Source organism: Podarcis vaucheri, assembly GCF_965113315.1.
Source record: "Podarcis vaucheri genome assembly, chromosome: 3".
Classification (NCBI taxonomy): Eukaryota; Metazoa; Chordata; class Lepidosauria; order Squamata; family Lacertidae; genus Podarcis; species Podarcis vaucheri.
This window is the reverse complement of record NC_138761.1, coordinates 38,340,768-38,357,815: the sequence shown is the minus strand read 5'-3', so window position 1 is coordinate 38,357,815 and position 17,048 is coordinate 38,340,768. Positions and strand designations below refer to the sequence as shown.

Sequence of the window (17,048 nt, the reverse complement as noted above, 5' to 3'; positions counted from 1 at the left end):
TATACTCGGAATCCTGTAGTGATTTCATGCTCTTTATTGCATCAAAGCACCCTTACTAGTACAGTGGTACCTTGGATTACATACGCTTCAGGTTACAGACTCCGCTAACCCAGAAATAGTGCTTCGGGTTAAGAACTTTGCTTCAGGATGAGAACAGAAATTGTGCTCCGGCGGCGCGGCAGCAGTAGGAGGCCCCATTAGCTAAAGTGGTGCTTCAGGTTAAGAACAATTTCAGGTTAAGAACTGACCTCCGGAATGAATTAAGTACTTAACCTGAGGTACCACTGTATTTACACAATGAGTCCCGTCTGATTGGCTGATTCTGCTTCCCTCCTGGAGCCTGATTGGTCTTCTCCTGTAAGCCAATCAGTTGTTGCATTCTAGGATCCTACTTGCCAATTGTTCTAGGATCCAAGGTTAGTACATAACATGTGGTCTCACCAGAGATTTGTATAACAGCATTATGATTCTGGCAGTTTTATTTTCAACCCCTTTCCTAATGATCCCTAGCATGGAATTCAGCTTTTTCACAGCTGCTCTGCTCTAGAATCTCCTGACTTTGCCTTTGTTACAGTTGTGGCTACTACTTTTTTCTGGGGGTACATAGGTGTATGCAAACCCCTAAACATTTTGTGAATCTAAGTTTGGCCTCATTGAGGGACAGTATTTCAATATGAGTAGGAAAATGAGAGTACCTCTAAACATTTTTTTAAAGAAAAAAAGCACTGGTTGTGGCAATTTTGTTGTCTCTTGCCCCCCGTGTGATTTGTGAAGAAGGCGGGTGCCACTTCCAGCAGTGGCCACAACTTGCTAGGGGCTGATGAAAGCTGTAGCCCAAAGCATTTGGAGAGGGTCAGAATACTGATCCAGACAAACAGCCCCAGTTAACTCATTTATACTGGAGGGTGAAATGGTTACAGTAATGTTTGATAACATCTCCCACTTGGTGCTACTTCATTTTACAGCTATTTATAGTCAACACGGGTTTGAACCGTTCCCTGGTGATACCATCTCAAGAATGCAAGAAGCACTTTACCTTTAAGTATCCTTCTGAGGACAGAACTCCAGGTTGCAAGGCAACAGAGATAACAGTTATCAGATGAATTTGATGTTGTCTCCAGATGCTGGAAGCATCGGATTCGTTTGAAAGATCTGGAAGATTTCCACATCAGTGGAAAACAAATAGAAAGAAGTTCCCAACTAGCCAGATTAAATTGAGTTAAAGAACATCTTTAAAAGGTTTTAAAGTGTTAGAGCTATGCAGCCAGACTTGATGTTTCTATTTTGGGGAGAGGGAGGGGAAATGTTTTCCAAAACGGAATATTCGCAGAGTTCAAGGCAGAAGAGTTGGCTTTGAATGAAACCTGCGGGTGAAGCAATGGGTAATGCCAATGGTCATCTCAGTGGGGGGGGGGACCTAGCACCTGAGGGTTTCATTCTCATGTTGAGCTTTGCAAATATCACTCAGGAGTAAAGAAATCACATTACAATCACAGTAATGGTGTGGAAAAAAGCTTTCCTTGCTCTATTTTGTTACTCAGTTGAACCAAGATTTAAGTGAATGTTAAATAACAACATAATAAAATAAAAGAGGGTTGGATTCCAACACTGCTGGATTTTCCATGCAGGAAAACTATGAATGGTGATATTCCATTACCCCCATTTCTATTAAATGTGATGGAGACTGAGCAAAAATGTAGCTATTTTTCTTCAAGAGTGTTGCATATGCTGTATGGCATTTGCCCTGTGTATCACAGCCTGTCTAGCTGAAGTTTATCCAAACCTTTATGTGATGCTCCAAAACCAGCCAACAAGGAATGGGAACCTTTGAGTTGCCCACATCAATGAAATACCACCCAACTGGCCAGAAATAATGGAGGCTGCCACATTGGCAGTGATGAGCAGAGGGTAACACCAGATTTAATTGACTGTGTGGGTTTTATTCTTTATTTATTACTAGATTTATATACCACCCTTCATCAAAAGATCTTAGGGCAGTTCACAAGATTATCATGCTAATAATACTCAGCAGCACTTTATAGTACTTAAAGAGAGGGTTTTAAAAATCAGTTTTGTGCAAGCATAGATTAAAGATTTCCTGCAGTATGTGATATAGGGAGGCATTATTAGCTAGTTTAAATGAGAGGGAAATGAACCACAGTTTAGTTTCTTGTGTGTTTACATATTACTTCACACACCCAAAAGAATTCCTGGAGTGATTTACAGGACAATAAAATACAGGATACAATATGTAAAAGGAAATTCATTGAGACAGTGCAAATACAGAAATATTAAAATTGTTAAAAGTAAAGGGGGGAGGTGTCACCACAGGCCTGAAAATTAGTGCTCTCCAAAAGTTAAGGAGAATAAAAATATATTTGCCAATATAATGGCAAAGTTAGCAACAGGTAAGATTTCTTGGGGAGAGCATTGCACCATCAAGCAGCTACCGCAGCAAAATTATAAAAGCTACACTCAGGAATTGACTGACGAGGAACAATACCTCAAGGTCGTAGCTCAAGGAGGGTGTCAACCCAGTGTGGTAGCTGTGGATGGAAAAATAAATCTTCTGACATAATGTCAGAAATCTAAGGTGCATAGCTGTCAACTTACAGATTTGAAAATAAGGGACCAGCAGCCTCAAAAATAAGGGATCAGCACCAAAATAAGGGATTTTCAGAACACAGGTATGTTCAACTTCTGAGCCCCTCCAAGCCAAAGGCAGAAAGCCCAGCCAGCAGCCAAACGAAGCCTCAAGCGGTGGTTCCCACAGTGCAGCAACCCAGCAAAGGGGATGCAGCAAGAAAAATCACCGTCACCTCTCCGCTGGGAAGCGCTGAGCAAAGGCGAGTCCCCAGGCAACGCAGCCGATTTGATCAGCACAAGGCATGCAAGCTCCACCTCCCAGTCATTCTTAGACTCCTTATTGGGTGAGCAACGCAGCCAAGCAACACAGTTGGAGCCTCCCTCCTTCCTGGCCGGCAGGGAGGGAGGGAGAGGAGCTGCTTCCTTTGAAACCCAGGAAATTTAAGGGACATCATCAATAAGGGACAGCAGCGGAACACAGCGCTGGGATAAGGGACTTTCCCGCCAAATAAGGGACGGTTGACAGCTACGCTAAGGTGCTGCCACATTTGGAATACTGTGCACAATTCTGACTGCCTCTCCTTCAAAAATGATTTTGTAGGGTTGGAAAAGGTTCAGAGAAGAACGATCAAGAGAGTGGGGAAATTCCCCTATGATACAAGGTTGCAGCATTCAGGACTTCCTCCAACAGGTGCTTCTTGCAGCAGGAAGTACAGGCTCAGAGGCCGGGGGTGGGAGCCAATGATTCACTGTGTCTTTCAACAGTTGTGTGGCTGGCACAAATTAAACAGCGCAAGCCTCTTCTAGTATGGAAATGCACACACCTGTTGAAATGATGTCTGCCAGACATCTTTTTACCTGCGTGTGGTCCTGATGTATTTTTGGGCCCTCTACTTGAGCACCATAGCTTGTTACATTTCCAATGCTGTTCCAATGCCATGGATGTGTGTTTTTTTAATTCGAACCAAACTAGTCCCTTTTGGGGCACGATGAACTTGAACTGCAGCTAGTTCCTTTTTAAAACGAACTTTCTTAGCACTGGCTAGAGACCATGGGCTGCCAAGGCTTTTGAGCCTGTGGGCATATTTTGATGAGTGTCATGGACACTGGCCCCTTCCCCTTTACCTACAGAAAGGAGCTATACTGTGGTAGGGGGGAAATGTATGGATAAGTAAATGACAGGAGTAGTAAGGGGAGCTTTATTTATTTAGTACATTTTATACTACCCCCCCCCTTTTCATGCGACATGGAAACCAAGATTGTGTACATGTGGTTCCTAGGCATTCTACCATTCTAGTACTAATCAGACCCAGATTTGCTTAATTTCAGAAAGGCAGTATCATGTATCCTCAGACCATGCCCTTGTTCTTCTCTGTGTACAGTATTATCACTGTATTTATGTGCCCTTTTAGTTGCCACTGCTTTGTAGTGTGTGAACATTTATGATAAGCTGGCTTGAGTGCTGTTTCCAGAAAAATAGCATATACATTTGCCAAGTATAAAGGTTCCCCCCACTTACGTGGGGGTTACATTCTGGGGTGCCACATGCATAAGTGAAAATCAGTTAAGTTGGGAGCACCCTCTAAAAAACCCCTGAACACCTGTCCCCCCCCCTGCTCTCCAGTTCTCTCCACACAACTCTCTCTTCCACCAGAGCTGAAGCACTGGGGTCGGCTGGAGGCCACGCAGGAAAGTTGCTGCTGCTGCACTACCCCACGGAGCAGCTCTAGGCGGGGAGGCGGAGCAGTATAAACAAAACTCTGCTGCGCCTCGGGTCTCTTCAGAACTTCCTCCACCCTCACTGACATCCTCTTCAGGTTCTGGGGAGGGTCTCCTCATGAGCCAGCTCTCTCCCACCATTTTCTGGTTTGAATCTATTTTCCAGCGCCAAGCCTATATATGCGGTCACATGCAAGTCGGTTGTGCATAAGCGGGGTGACGCCTGTATAAGAACAGCCTGCTGGATTAGGCCAATGACCCATCTAGTCCAGTACTCGGTTCCCACAGTGGCAGACCAGATGCCTTTGTGAAACCTAGAAGTAAATGAATGAATGGAAGCCCTGAAAGACAAACATTTCCCCAGCCATGAACGCTGGAAAGAAAGAGGAGATTCTTGGGAACACAGGTTCTGTATCAGATTCTGGATTTTGCACCCATGAAATTACTTTGGACAAATATCTCTGTCTGAGGCTGTTTTGGAAATATGCTCTGGCATGAGAAGCATTAGGTGTATTCCTTTGAAATCCTGGCTGACATTTACCTGCTTTCCTTGGAAGTTTTCTTTTTGAACTCGAAATAATTATGTTTCCTACATTGGAATGAGTCTACCACCCATGACCAGTCTTGGGTCCTGAACAGTACACTTGCTGCTGCTTTATATATTTTCTTTCCTGGTTTCTAAACTTTTGAAAGCTGGCTAGTGTTTTCATGTCCTAATCTAAGGCTTATTGGTTTAAACTCACGTTTGGACAGCACTCTGTTTGTTCATTGGGGATTCTCTGAAGTTAAAAATATTCCAAATGGGACAAAGCAGTGGAAACATAAATTCAGTCACAAAAAATATACAGTGAGATGAACAGAAATGCTTTTTTTAATGTTTTAAAATAACAGTGATTTTTAATGTTGAGCCCAGGGTTGTAACAGTATCTGAATTCCCTTTAATTAATGAAGCAAGGGGCAGTTCTGGAACATTTTGCAGATCCAAAAAAAGGGTTCCTGTGCTGTATAAGAGGCATTATGTTGTGACCAAATGTCTCTGTCTAATGAGTTCAAAAAAAATAGGAGTATCCTGAGGCCTGGTGTTTACAGAATGCAGGAGAAATTCTTACAGTAATTGAGAATATAATGTGTATGTTATAAGCTAGCTAAGTCAAACCATGGGCAACTGGGGCTGTGGGAGAGAAATGCACAAGTACCTAGCTCCTCCCCCTTTTTTACTCCCACACTAAGTGTGCTTTGGGCTAAGTGAAGAACAAACCTTGGCTACAGCCTACGGGTCATGGTTAGTCAAGGGACAGATTAAACATGAACCTGGGTTCGGATGACATGTTAAGACAAACCTTTGCATACCTCAGTGTTGTAAATGAACAAAAAGAACCAGAGAGGACCAAAGAGACTACAAGCTCCTCTCTCATGTGATCCTCCAAAGCTATAGTTTCTGTCTTACCATGTTGTGTGAACCAGGCCTACGTCTTGAATGATATCATTTAGTCTGAAGCTGCAGGTGTATTGCTGAATCTATGCAGAGCTTGCCCTGCAGGCTAAAAGGAAGATTGTCTGGGAAATTATACACAAGCCATGCAAAGCCCTTCAGAGAAGGATAGCTGGGATGCATGCGAATAATAGAGGACTATGCGGGGAAGAGGGGGTGGGGCGAGCTGGAAAATAATCTTTATTGATTAGGATTCCACCACAATCACACACACACAAATAGTAAGTAAACTACATTAATTATAACTATGATTATAATTATAATCTTCATCATCTCACTCTTCATCCTAAACTCGTACATTAACACTAAGCCATAGTTTGGATCAACATGATGTACAAACCAGGCCAATATCTTGCCTACCACCATTGCACCCAAGCATAATGTTGATGCATGATAACTTCGTTCACTTTCAAGTGCTTGGGCAATCTAAAAAGCTGTTTAGAAACTGGGAAACAAGTGCTGGAATTTCCTTAAACTTTCTGGTCACTTGTTTTGAATGCTAATGTATGTTTTCACAGGGTGTGAACTATTTATTTGGTTGTGGAACTTTCAATAAGCATTGTATTTTAAAAAAAAATTATTACATGGTTGTTTAAGCAAAACCACATGCATGGCCTCAGAAGAAACCTTTTAAAGACCTTAAAGTATCTCCTGTAATTTTCCAATGGAGATTGTGGAAGAATCCCAGTCATCTGCAACAAGCAGCTGAGTGGGCATGTTTTTCTTTAGTCACCCTTGAACGAATAACCTTCCCGGTTTTGGCAGACAACTGTTCTGTGGGTGATTTTTCCACCCTTTATGATACAAATCTCCTTCTGCTAGGACTACCTCACCCCACTCCAAAGCCCTGGGAAACAGCAGAAACTTGCCGGAAGCAACAGAGAATCTGACGTGCTGACGGGATCTTTGCAGACAGATTAGGTGAGATGATCAAATTACAATGGGACAATGCCTAATGGTACAAAAGATAGAGTTTGGGAGAAAGAAACAAATGCTGTTTAGTTGCATCAAAATCACCAGCAGCCAAATATGGGGCAAGTGTGCAGATGGATGGGATGAGGGTGGCAGTGAAAGAGGTACATAAATGAAATGCAAGCGGGGGGGGGGGGAGAGAACATTCCAGAAAATGTTGTGCTGGACAGAAGCATAAATCACTTTAACATTGATTAGCCCAGATGGGACGCGGGTGGCACTGTGGGTAAAACCTCAGTGCCTAGGACTTGCCGATCGTAAGGTCGGCGGTTCGAATCCCTGCGGCGGGGTGAGCTCCCGTCGTTCGGTCCCAGCTCCTGTCAACCTAGCAGTTCGAAAGCACTCCTAAGTGCAAGTAGATAAATAGGGACCGCTTTACAGCTGGAAGGTAAACGGCGTTTCTGTGTGCTGCGCTGGCTCGCCAGATACAGCTTCGTCACACTGGCCACGTGACCCAGAAGTGTCTTCGGACAGCGCCAGCTCCCTCGGCCTCTTGAGCGACATGAGCGCGCAACCCTAGAGTCGGTCATGACTGGCCTTCGGGCAGGGGTACCTTTACCTTTACCTTTAGCCCAGAGAAGGGAAGCCTGTGGTTCTCCAGATAGGGACAGGAAGGAAGGACCCTTTGGTCTCTGAAAAATGACCATGGTATATTCTAACATAGTTTTTTCTTTCATCCATCTTCTGGGTTTGCTTTCCATATGCTTTTCAATTTCTTGCCTCCTTGGTGTGCTCACTCATAGGCATTTATTCCCAATGAAGGAAACTGGAATTAGCTGCTGCCTCCATGACAGGATTGCTATTGCTTCTATGGCTTCTACGCTGCTTTTATGTTGTATTGCAATTGAGTGTTTAAAATTTGCTGTTAGCCACCCTGAGCCCGGGTTTCTGAACCGGGAAGGGCGGGGTATAAATAAAGAATAATTATTATTATTATTATTATTATCACCAGCCTCTGCCGTCTTTTTCTCCCCCCCTCCTCCCTGCCTTTATGAATACTGCGTCTGACTCTGGTGGTTTTAGTAAGGTAAGGGTGGCCCCCGCCCAACTGAGCCCCAACAAAATGGCTATTGGCACGCAATATCTAAAAATGACAAGCCTGATGCCGCCACTTATAAGATGCTGGGTAGAAACAAATGGCTATCACATCCCCACTGGGAGACATGATAGTGAAATGATAGTACCAGACCAAATGAACCTTTGATTGATTCAGCAGGTAAGTTCTCAAACCATGTCGCCCGATAGATATAAAAAAGATACTTGCATATAGTGTGGGGGAAATGGCGAGCTCTCAATGACAATGCTGTGCTTAAAGAAGTGGCACTGTGACTGCTCCATCGGCCTGGGCTCTGGTGGGAGTGGCTGTGCAGCACCAGGCCCTCCTAGAGGAAACAGATTACCTAGCTGGGACTGAATCAGTCCTGGTCACCCAGAGGGGGTGGACCATTAACAGGAGAGGGACAGGGGAAGTGCAACCCTGTTGATCTTGCTCACTCTCTCAGCAACTTTTGATACCGTTGACCTGGACCATCTTGGTGAGTTGAGAGTGGGGCACTTGGTGCTCCACTTCTATCTACGGCAGTGGTTCCCCAGATGTTGTTGGACTACAACTCCCATCATCCCTGAGCTCTGGCCTTGCTAGCTAGGGGGTGATGGGAGGTGTAGTCCAACAACATCTGGGGACCCACAGGTTGAGAAAGACGGATCTACGGGGTTGGTTCCAGAGAGTGGCACTGGTTGACTTTATCCTAGCCCCCTGGCAGTTACCTGTGATAAGTATATGCAACAGAACCTGCCACGCTTTGGAGTACAAATGCTCTTTATTAATGGCAAGGACTGTGGCAGCATCTGCTCGGCCTTCTTTTGGGCAAATAACCCTACAAAGTCAATAGGTTGCAATACCACAGCAGCATTTTGAGCAGTGGTTAATAGGTGAGACAGCCACCTCACATTTTTCCTACACAGAAATAACCTTGATATAGGGGGGAAACCTCCCACACATTGCCATAATTGCACAGTGATGTTCATGGTTTTCCAACTCCCGTGCTTGCAGTGATATAAAAGCCCTGCAGCTAAGATGGCACAGGCCCTATTATTCCTCTGACACAGAGATTCATCTCCACGTAGAAAGGAAATCACATGTAAGGCAGTCCTTGAACAACCCAACGAGCAGACTTTGATTTCCACTCTGGTCCAAGTTGGATGATCCCACATATCCACACTTCTGCCAGTGCCATGAAATGGTGCTCTGGTGATGGGCTGCCCAGCTGGATGTTTCCCTCCAGCAAAAGCCAAAACACTTTGGTGGAATAAAACATATATGCCATTCAATTTGGCTCCGCAGGCTTAGTGTCCTTTGTGCTGCAGTTCTGCCCATCCTTACATTCCAAAGTGACATTTGGGTTGCCACTTATTAACTCTTGCTCTGCGTCTCTGCTCCTTCTCTTGCAGCACCGGCAGAGGCCACTGGAGTTCTCTAGCAAGCTGATGCACAGATTGATGATCAGGGCTAGCCAAGCCATCCCAAAGAGAATCCACAGAGACACCACATTCTTATACCAGGATGGGTAGGTACGCTCAGGGTTCATGCCTATGGAAAAACAACACTCGAGCTGTTTAGAGGTATGAAATGTCACTCCCTTGAGAAAGAAACATGAGTATTTTACAATGAACTGAATCAACCAGGATTGAGCCTAGAACACTCTGGTGATTGAGAAAAACGAAATCCTGCAGTGTCGGGAGCATCTAAGAGTAGATGGGACACCATCCAGGTCAGAGACCAACCCAAAGGACACACTAAACTATGATTTCATTACCCAGGAATGTATAACATAAATGAACCAGGGAAATGTAGCTTAAGAAACATGATTCCTAATGGTTGAGTCAGTTGCCCATAGCCACCAGCATAAAAAAGAATACTCATTATGTGGAGGTAGAATTTGCATTTTGCACCTCGTTTTGATTCAAAGTGCATATTCCATTGGCAGGGCCTATTTTCATGCAAGTAGTAAGGAAAATACAAAAGGCCCAGGCCATACCATAATGGAGATGGAGTTGTATCTTGAACTATTCAAGACTTGTTTACAAAGGGAAATGAAATTAATTTACTCATTATATAATTTAATATAGCCTTTAAAAATTATATACACTGCTCTTTTCCACCTTCTTCAAACAAATGCCCTCAAATCACTGCCTCACTGGGATTAATTCTGTGTGATGCACCATCCATTGATGCCTCTTTTCATCTGAGAGCTGCTTGTGGTTCATTAGGAAAGGGCTGCTTCCCTCTCTCTAGGTGTGTGTGTGTGTGTGCACGCGCACACATGCGTACTTACATGGGATTGTGTGAGAAACGCCTCACACACGGATTGTTCTAAACCTGAGTGATTAATTCGGTGCTTGTTTCCCCAAAGAGTTAAGTGCTTCCCTCACTGAAAAGGGCACCACAGCAATGTGCCATAAGGTTGTTTGTGGAAGTGAAGCCAAAAATTGTTCTCTCACAAACTGTGTTTGTGTAATCAAGCACATAAGCGCTCCAGAGCAAAGGGCCCTTCATGCTCAAGTAGGGCTGCCTCTTTCAGCTTATGCTGCAGAAGCAAATGTTGACACTTCAGCTTTCAGCTGAAGAAACAGGGTATTATTCCTTGTTGTTATTAGACTCAAACTTGAGAAGGCCACTTTTTTTGCCCACAACAGGAACTCACACATGGGAGCTTACTGAAAGGAAGAGAGAAAACCAAACTAAATAAACCTACTGGTTTATCTAAGTCTAAAAACATTCTGTATATAATAGGTCTGAACTACTTACCAATTACATAATCTCCAAAGCCTATTGTGCTAAGAGTAATGAAAGAATAATAGAACCCTTCTTCGTAGGTCCAGCCTTCTATGGCAGTAAACAACAGAGGAGGTAGCAGAAGGAACAGCAGAAGGCCAGCAACCAGTGCACAGGTCCGCGTCAAGACAGCTGCCCCTTTCTAACAAGAAACAAAAATAATGCTTGAAGCAGACTGTTAGATGGACATAGGCTCTTGTATCTCTTCAAGCCACAGTTCCACATCACAGCGTGTCTGAAGCAGGGAACTGGTTTGATGGCAATGCAGCAACCATGCTTTGATTATGGTTTACCATCCTGGTTAGTGAACTGACATTAAACCACACAGAGAGCCAGTGTGGTGTAGTGGTTAAGAGCGGTAGTCACGTAATCTGGGGAACTGGGTTCGTGTCTCCGCTCCTCCACATGCAGCTGCTGGGTGACCTTGGGCCAGTCACACTTCTTTGAAGTCTCTCAGCCCCACTCACCTCGCAGAGTGTTTGTTGTGGGGGAGGAAGGGAAAGGAGAATGTTAGCCGCTTTGAGACTCCTTAGGGATATCAAATCCAAACTCTTCTTCTTCTCTTCTTCACAGTTCCCCTTTTCAGTTGTAATGACCAGGATTAAAGTACCAAAGTCACCATGCAACGAGAGGAAGGAAAGGTGGAAACGTGCTGACCAAACGTTCCTTCCTGGTTGAATCACGCTACCGTTTATTAAGCCAGGGACATTACATCAAACCTGGCCCTAAGTCTGCAGTATGGTTTCAAGAGTCAAGCCCTGAGAACAGTTGAGTCAGCCAGCATGGTGCCCTCCAAATGGTCTACAGCTTCCATCCGTCGTAGTCAGCGTGGTTTAAAATATCTGGAGGTCACCAGGTTGACAAAAGGCTGACTCAAGGCATCACCAGCCTCAAGGCAAAGGCTGAATTAAGGCATTTTTGGTGCCTGCTAAAAACATTCTTGTTTAAGCAAGCCTACCCAGATGCTTAGAAATGATGATGTGAATTTAAATCTGTTTAATTTAATTTAAACCTGTTTAACTTTTTGTTTGATTTTAATGTTTTATCTTTCTGTAAACTGCTTTTTTTAAACAATCAACCAGTGTATAATTTTTATGAAATAAATAATAAAGTCAGGGGTAGACAACATGAGGCTCTCCAGATACTGTTGGACTTTAACCCCCTAGCAAGCCTTGCCAATGGTCAGGAAAGACGAGAACTTGAGTCCAACGACATTTGGAGGGAACCACATTGGCTACACCAGTTAAGTGTTAAGTATGATCAAGAAGGTGTCTGTAATTCTGTGTGGCTGTGGATTGCAGTACAATCCTCAATGGCAGTGGCTTGTAATTTGGGTGGTCTGCACATCATCTGATGTTTTTCTCAATACCATAGAGGACCTCAACTCACATCCTTTATAAAACACACAGACATTTCTAACCCTCATTAATGTGAAAACTTAAAATCATGGTGGCATGGTTCTTCTTAAAATCATGGGAGCCTACGGAGGGCTCTGGATGGTTCTTCTAATGTCTAGGAGTTTGGAACTTTAAATACATATTTCCATCAGTCCCAGTAAATCTCAAGTTACTTGCTCCATAAACACCTTGCTGCAGCAGACCTGACCTTTGTTTGTTGTGCACTGTGGCTTGGACTACATAGGTTGGTTGGTTTGTGGAAGAAGACTGGTAGATGGATTGTCTGGCCTTGTGGCCACTTTTTGATCCCTTACAGTTCTGTGGGTTTGGCCCTGACTGGTCACGCTGTGACTCAGAGACCTCAAGTTACAGATGAGAAAATGAGTATTATTATTCCCACTAGTTTATGGCTTAGCTGAAACTTGAACTTGGATCTTCCAGGGAAATTCAATGCTACTCAAGGCAGATTTGAAAGATGCATGACTAATTGCATCAATCTGCCACAAAAGTGGGTTGAAGGAAGGTTCTCACAGATTAAAGGAGACAGCACTATCAATTCTAGGAAATACATTTTTTAGGCTCTGCAGCTTTCATTTACATTTGCTTCATAACATTTTATTTTATGTTTGTTTTTTATCTGGAGATGTGGGAATGGTAGACTGCTAATATCCTTTCCTTTCTCCCCTCTTCATGTTAAAGGGGCCTTTCTAGGATCTAGTATAAATATATAATTATATGGCCATATAATTATAATAACTATAAGACTACACACACATGGCTCTCAAAGATAAAATGGCAAAGTAAAAGTAAAATGCAATGTCATAAATTAACAATATAATAAAACTACAACTCGCAGCCTAAACATTTCCAGAAGAGAGAATAAAATCAGATGACTAAAAACATGTACATAGCATATAAACAGTGGTTTAAAACAGCAATATCACATATGGGGGGGTAATGGGGGATTAAGGCCAAGGGGAGCCCTCATATGGCATGCCAATGACCATGTGCCAGGCAAGGCTCTCTGGGGAAAACATTCCACAACTGAGACACCATCACACATAAAAAGCTCTGATGGCCACCCAACTGACATCACCTGGAACAGGGCCTCTGAAGGGAAGGCAAAAGTTCAGATACCCTGGTACCCAACCACTTTGAAGATTAAGACCAGTAATTTGAACAGGGCCTGGAAACAGACTAGCAGTTTATACAGGACTGGCGTTTGAGCAAATTGCCCAGTCCCAGTTAATACTTACTGTATGAAGCCCTATTTTCTACCAACTCCAGTTTCCAGGCCATTTACAAAGGTTTCCCCACATACAACACATTGCAATAATCTGAATGGGAAGTTCCCAGAGAGTGGGTCACTGTGGCTGGTCTATCTCCATCCAGATATAGCCACAGCTGGTGCATCAGCTGAAGCTGATTAAAATGTTTGGAAACTTCTACTATTGCAAGTGGAAAAGTAAATGTCTCCAGCAAAAGCGTGCACATTTTCTTTCACTGGAATGACAATGTTTGCAATAAACACTTCTTCTTTTTTTTGCATTGGTGGGTGTGAAATGTTTGGATCTTGACATGCGATGCAAGCAGTCATCAGAACAGAGTCAGATCTTCAACCTGTGCTGGGCCTGGGATTTGTCTGAAACAGCTGATGTGTTGCTATATCCAGGAATTGCAAAGCATCTGAAAAAACTGCAGAGTTTTTCAGGAATACTATGCACAGTAGTTGATCCTAGCCTAGTTCAGGGACTGGGACAGGACTATGTACATGCGTCATGCTTTCTGGATACTTGGAGCCAGAGACGCTGGTAGATAACCTGAGGAATGCAAGTCCTGGCCAGACATAACGTGAAGGGGGGAAACATGATGAGGAAGAGGCAGCAGGTAATAAGCCAACCTTTGCATGAAGGAAAGCAATTTCTCTTTGATAACAACTAACCTAAGACAGGCATTCAAGCTGGGCACTCACATTACATTTTTGTGAGCTCTCTCTTTTGCCCCTGCTGACATACTTTACCGAAAAGTTCTGGGTTTTTTGAGTGGAAGTTATGACTCACACAAACTTTCTGTTGCTTTTCAGCACTGTCGCTACAGGATCAGGCCAAAATGTTCTCAAGTAGTCTGCGTGTGGAAGAGATTATTTCCCCAGCTCCAAGTTCCCCAGCTGGTTGCATTTTTATATCTATGTATATATTTATATATTTAAAAAAATAAAAATTGCGCATTTCTGAATTCCACATCAGCAATATAACAAGTTGATGACAGATACCTGAGCCAAAGGGAAGAACATCTCCTTCTAGCTGAGTTGGTAAATTATAGTAGGGTAGTGTTGAAAAGCAGCACAGGGGAGATTTATTGGAAAGCTTTTCTAGTGGGGAAGAGACACAACTACTACTTCCATGCATGCTAGGGGGAGGCAAGTTGTGAATGCTGTTGCCAGATGCAGAAGAGAATAGGGCTCCTGAATCTCTAATAGTTGTGTAAAAGAAGGGATCTCAGTAGGTGTAACTTACTATTCAAGCTCCAACCTACTGAAACTACCCCTTCCAACATAACTATTAAAGGTCCAATGGCCCTGTCTTCTTTTGTATCTGGCTACCCTAATTATGAAATACAATACAGTGCTGGAGGGTTGCTATGGGAAATGACTGACCAGACAGCCAGCCTGGAAAATGACAGCCAGCTATGGGAAATGACTGACCAGGCAGCTTTGATAAGTGGAGGTGAAATAACATTTCAACCAGAACTTAGGTTTGGGCAGCATCTGCCATGTTTTCCTTTTTTTCTCCTCTCAAAGTGTTGCACTTGCGGGGCTTCTACTCCCTGTTTTGTAAAAATTAAGTAGTTTAAGTTTGTGACAAGGCTTGGAATTGGTTTGGGTGCAGACAGAGACAAATTAAGGTAAAAGGCATGAAGCAGGAGACTTGCACCTTCACCAAATACTGCCTTTGTTTCCTAATTGTTTTCTCCAATCACCTTGTTGAAATCTTGTTAGATCCCTCAATACACAATACTGTCTTGTGTAACAGAAACCACACTAGTACAATGAACATAGTACAGAGTTCATGCAGGCCTAGTGGTGAAGTTCTCGGTTTTTAAGGATTATTTCTAAACAACCAAAACGCTCTACAATCCTGATCTGAGTGTCAAAACTTTTGCATTGAAAGCATAACTAGATTTTGAGCCCAGAGCTGCCTTAGCAGAAAGTGCTGAAGTGTCCTTCAAGTACTTACACAAAGTATCAGTACACAGAGAGTTAAGAAGAAAGTATATTAGTGCTGATAGTACCAATAATAATAACTATAATTTACAGGGCTGGTCCTACCATTAGGCAGGTGAGGCAACTGCCTCGGGCAGCATATGCTGGGAGATACGTGTCCCTGAGCTCCCTGACCGTATGCTTGTTGGAGAAGTGAGCTGTTGTGCCTTTGCCCTCTGCCTTTATAATTACCCTAGTGATCTCCCTCAGGGGCAGCCCTGTTGCTATTAGTGATGTAGGAATTGCAATAAGAAATGATGCGGCAACAAACAAGTCTGTGCTTTGGTCTCATAACTATTCAGTGTGCTGCCATTTTCAGCCACAAATCAAAAATGTTCCCAGGACTGCAGTCCTACAAATACTTACCAGGGAGTAAGCTCCATTGAATTCAATAGGACTTACTTCTGAGTAAACATGCCTAGCATTGTTAGTTTTGCCCTCAGCTGGTCACTTAAACACACAGAGAAGCAAGTGTTATACATAGCCTCTGGAGGCCATGTTGCAGGGTATGGGGAACCTTTGGCCCTCCAGTGGTTCCTGAACTACATCATTGGCCATGTTTGCTGTGACTGATGGGAGCTGTAGTTCAACACCATCTGAAGGGCCAAAGGTCCCCCCCCCACCTACTGTATTGCAATGAGAAGAATCTGTACATCAGAATCACAAGCCATTCTGTGGGTTAAGACACCATACTGTTGCATTATTGGGCCAGCTGATTGGCCTGCTACAGACTTAAGTAAAAGACATGTCACTTTTATCTGCACCTAAACAACTCACCCATGCTGGCAAAAATGAGCATAAAAGCACTCTTGCTGTTTACCTGCCAGTGAAACTTCTCACCCAGGTGGAAGGCACACAGCTGAACACCAGAGAGCATCAGTTGTCCTATCCTGTTGAGGAGGACAAGGTTCAAAGGAATCCCAAAAAGAGCAAAGAAGATGCAGAAGACTTGTGCAGCCTCCGTGCTGGGACTCAGGTTACCATAGCCTGGAAGGAGAAAGTTGATAGTTAGTTTAAAAGAATGTGGCTGTAAAAACATAAATCTGTTTCAGGGTTATCTGACCAAAAGAAGAGGGTCAGAGGTTAAGGATATGTGGCACGAGGCTCACAGCTTGTATGCAGCCCTAGAAGTGCTTGTGCGGCCTTATCAGAAAATCCCAGCTTCCATTAAGTGAAGCAAGGTTCTCACCCATCACCTCAGAGGTAAGCTAATAATTGTGAAGCCAGCCTGTATAAAAAGCTAAAAGATCAAAAGGTTATTAGATGCCTGAAGTAACAGATATTGATGTGGATATTCTAATTCTATTATTGCATGGATGTAGTGAGACAGAAGTCTCACATTTAGGGTCAACAATTTTGTATTTGTGTGTTAAGTACTGCATATCTACCAGCCAAGGATATATCAGCTGTATTCAGGTAGATAAAATAACCAATTTTACTAGGTTGTCAATATAACCAATGCATGCTTAGAAGTAAAGGATCACTGGAATATTACTAGGACTCACTCCAGAGCAATTGGATTTAGGAATGTGGTCAAAATACTTACTCCCCCCCCCCCAAACATTTGTATGCTTACATCTTACATTCAGCAGTGCATAACAAAAATACAAATGGTGGTGGGGAACGACTAAAAATCAACACCATAAAACCAAACAAAAATCAATGACAATAAAACAGCAGTTAAAAGCAGCAGCGATGAAATAAAACTCATGAGGTCAGTAAAACTCAAGTTTAATGTACATCATCTATAGCTCATGGCATCATGCCACACCTCCCAGCAGCTGC

General features: G+C 43.3%; 1 protein-coding gene and 1 long non-coding RNA gene across 2 annotated transcripts in view; one reads left to right on the top strand and one right to left on the bottom strand.

Moving 5' to 3' along the window:
• The first annotated feature begins 1,248 nt into the window (after positions 1–1,248).
• Positions 1,249–6,752, top strand: LOC309527898. The gene is made up of 2 exons (XR_014217411.1): positions 1,249–2,593; positions 3,123–6,752. It is a non-coding gene; the product is annotated as an uncharacterized lncRNA (long non-coding RNA).
• A 1,818-nt stretch (positions 6,753–8,570) lies between these two features.
• The window catches only part of KCNK17 (potassium two pore domain channel subfamily K member 17), a 28,981-nt gene continuing 20,503 nt past the window's right edge, over positions 8,571–17,048 (bottom strand). Inside the window, exons 3-5 of the mRNA XM_082214886.1 lie at positions 16,084–16,250; positions 10,578–10,746; positions 8,571–9,359 (exon numbers count right to left, since the gene is read on the bottom strand). Of these exons, the coding sequence (XP_082071012.1) occupies positions 9,097–9,359; positions 10,578–10,746; positions 16,084–16,250 (599 nt within the window). The 3' untranslated portion in view covers positions 8,571–9,096. The remainder of the gene's footprint in view (positions 9,360–10,577; positions 10,747–16,083; positions 16,251–17,048) is intronic.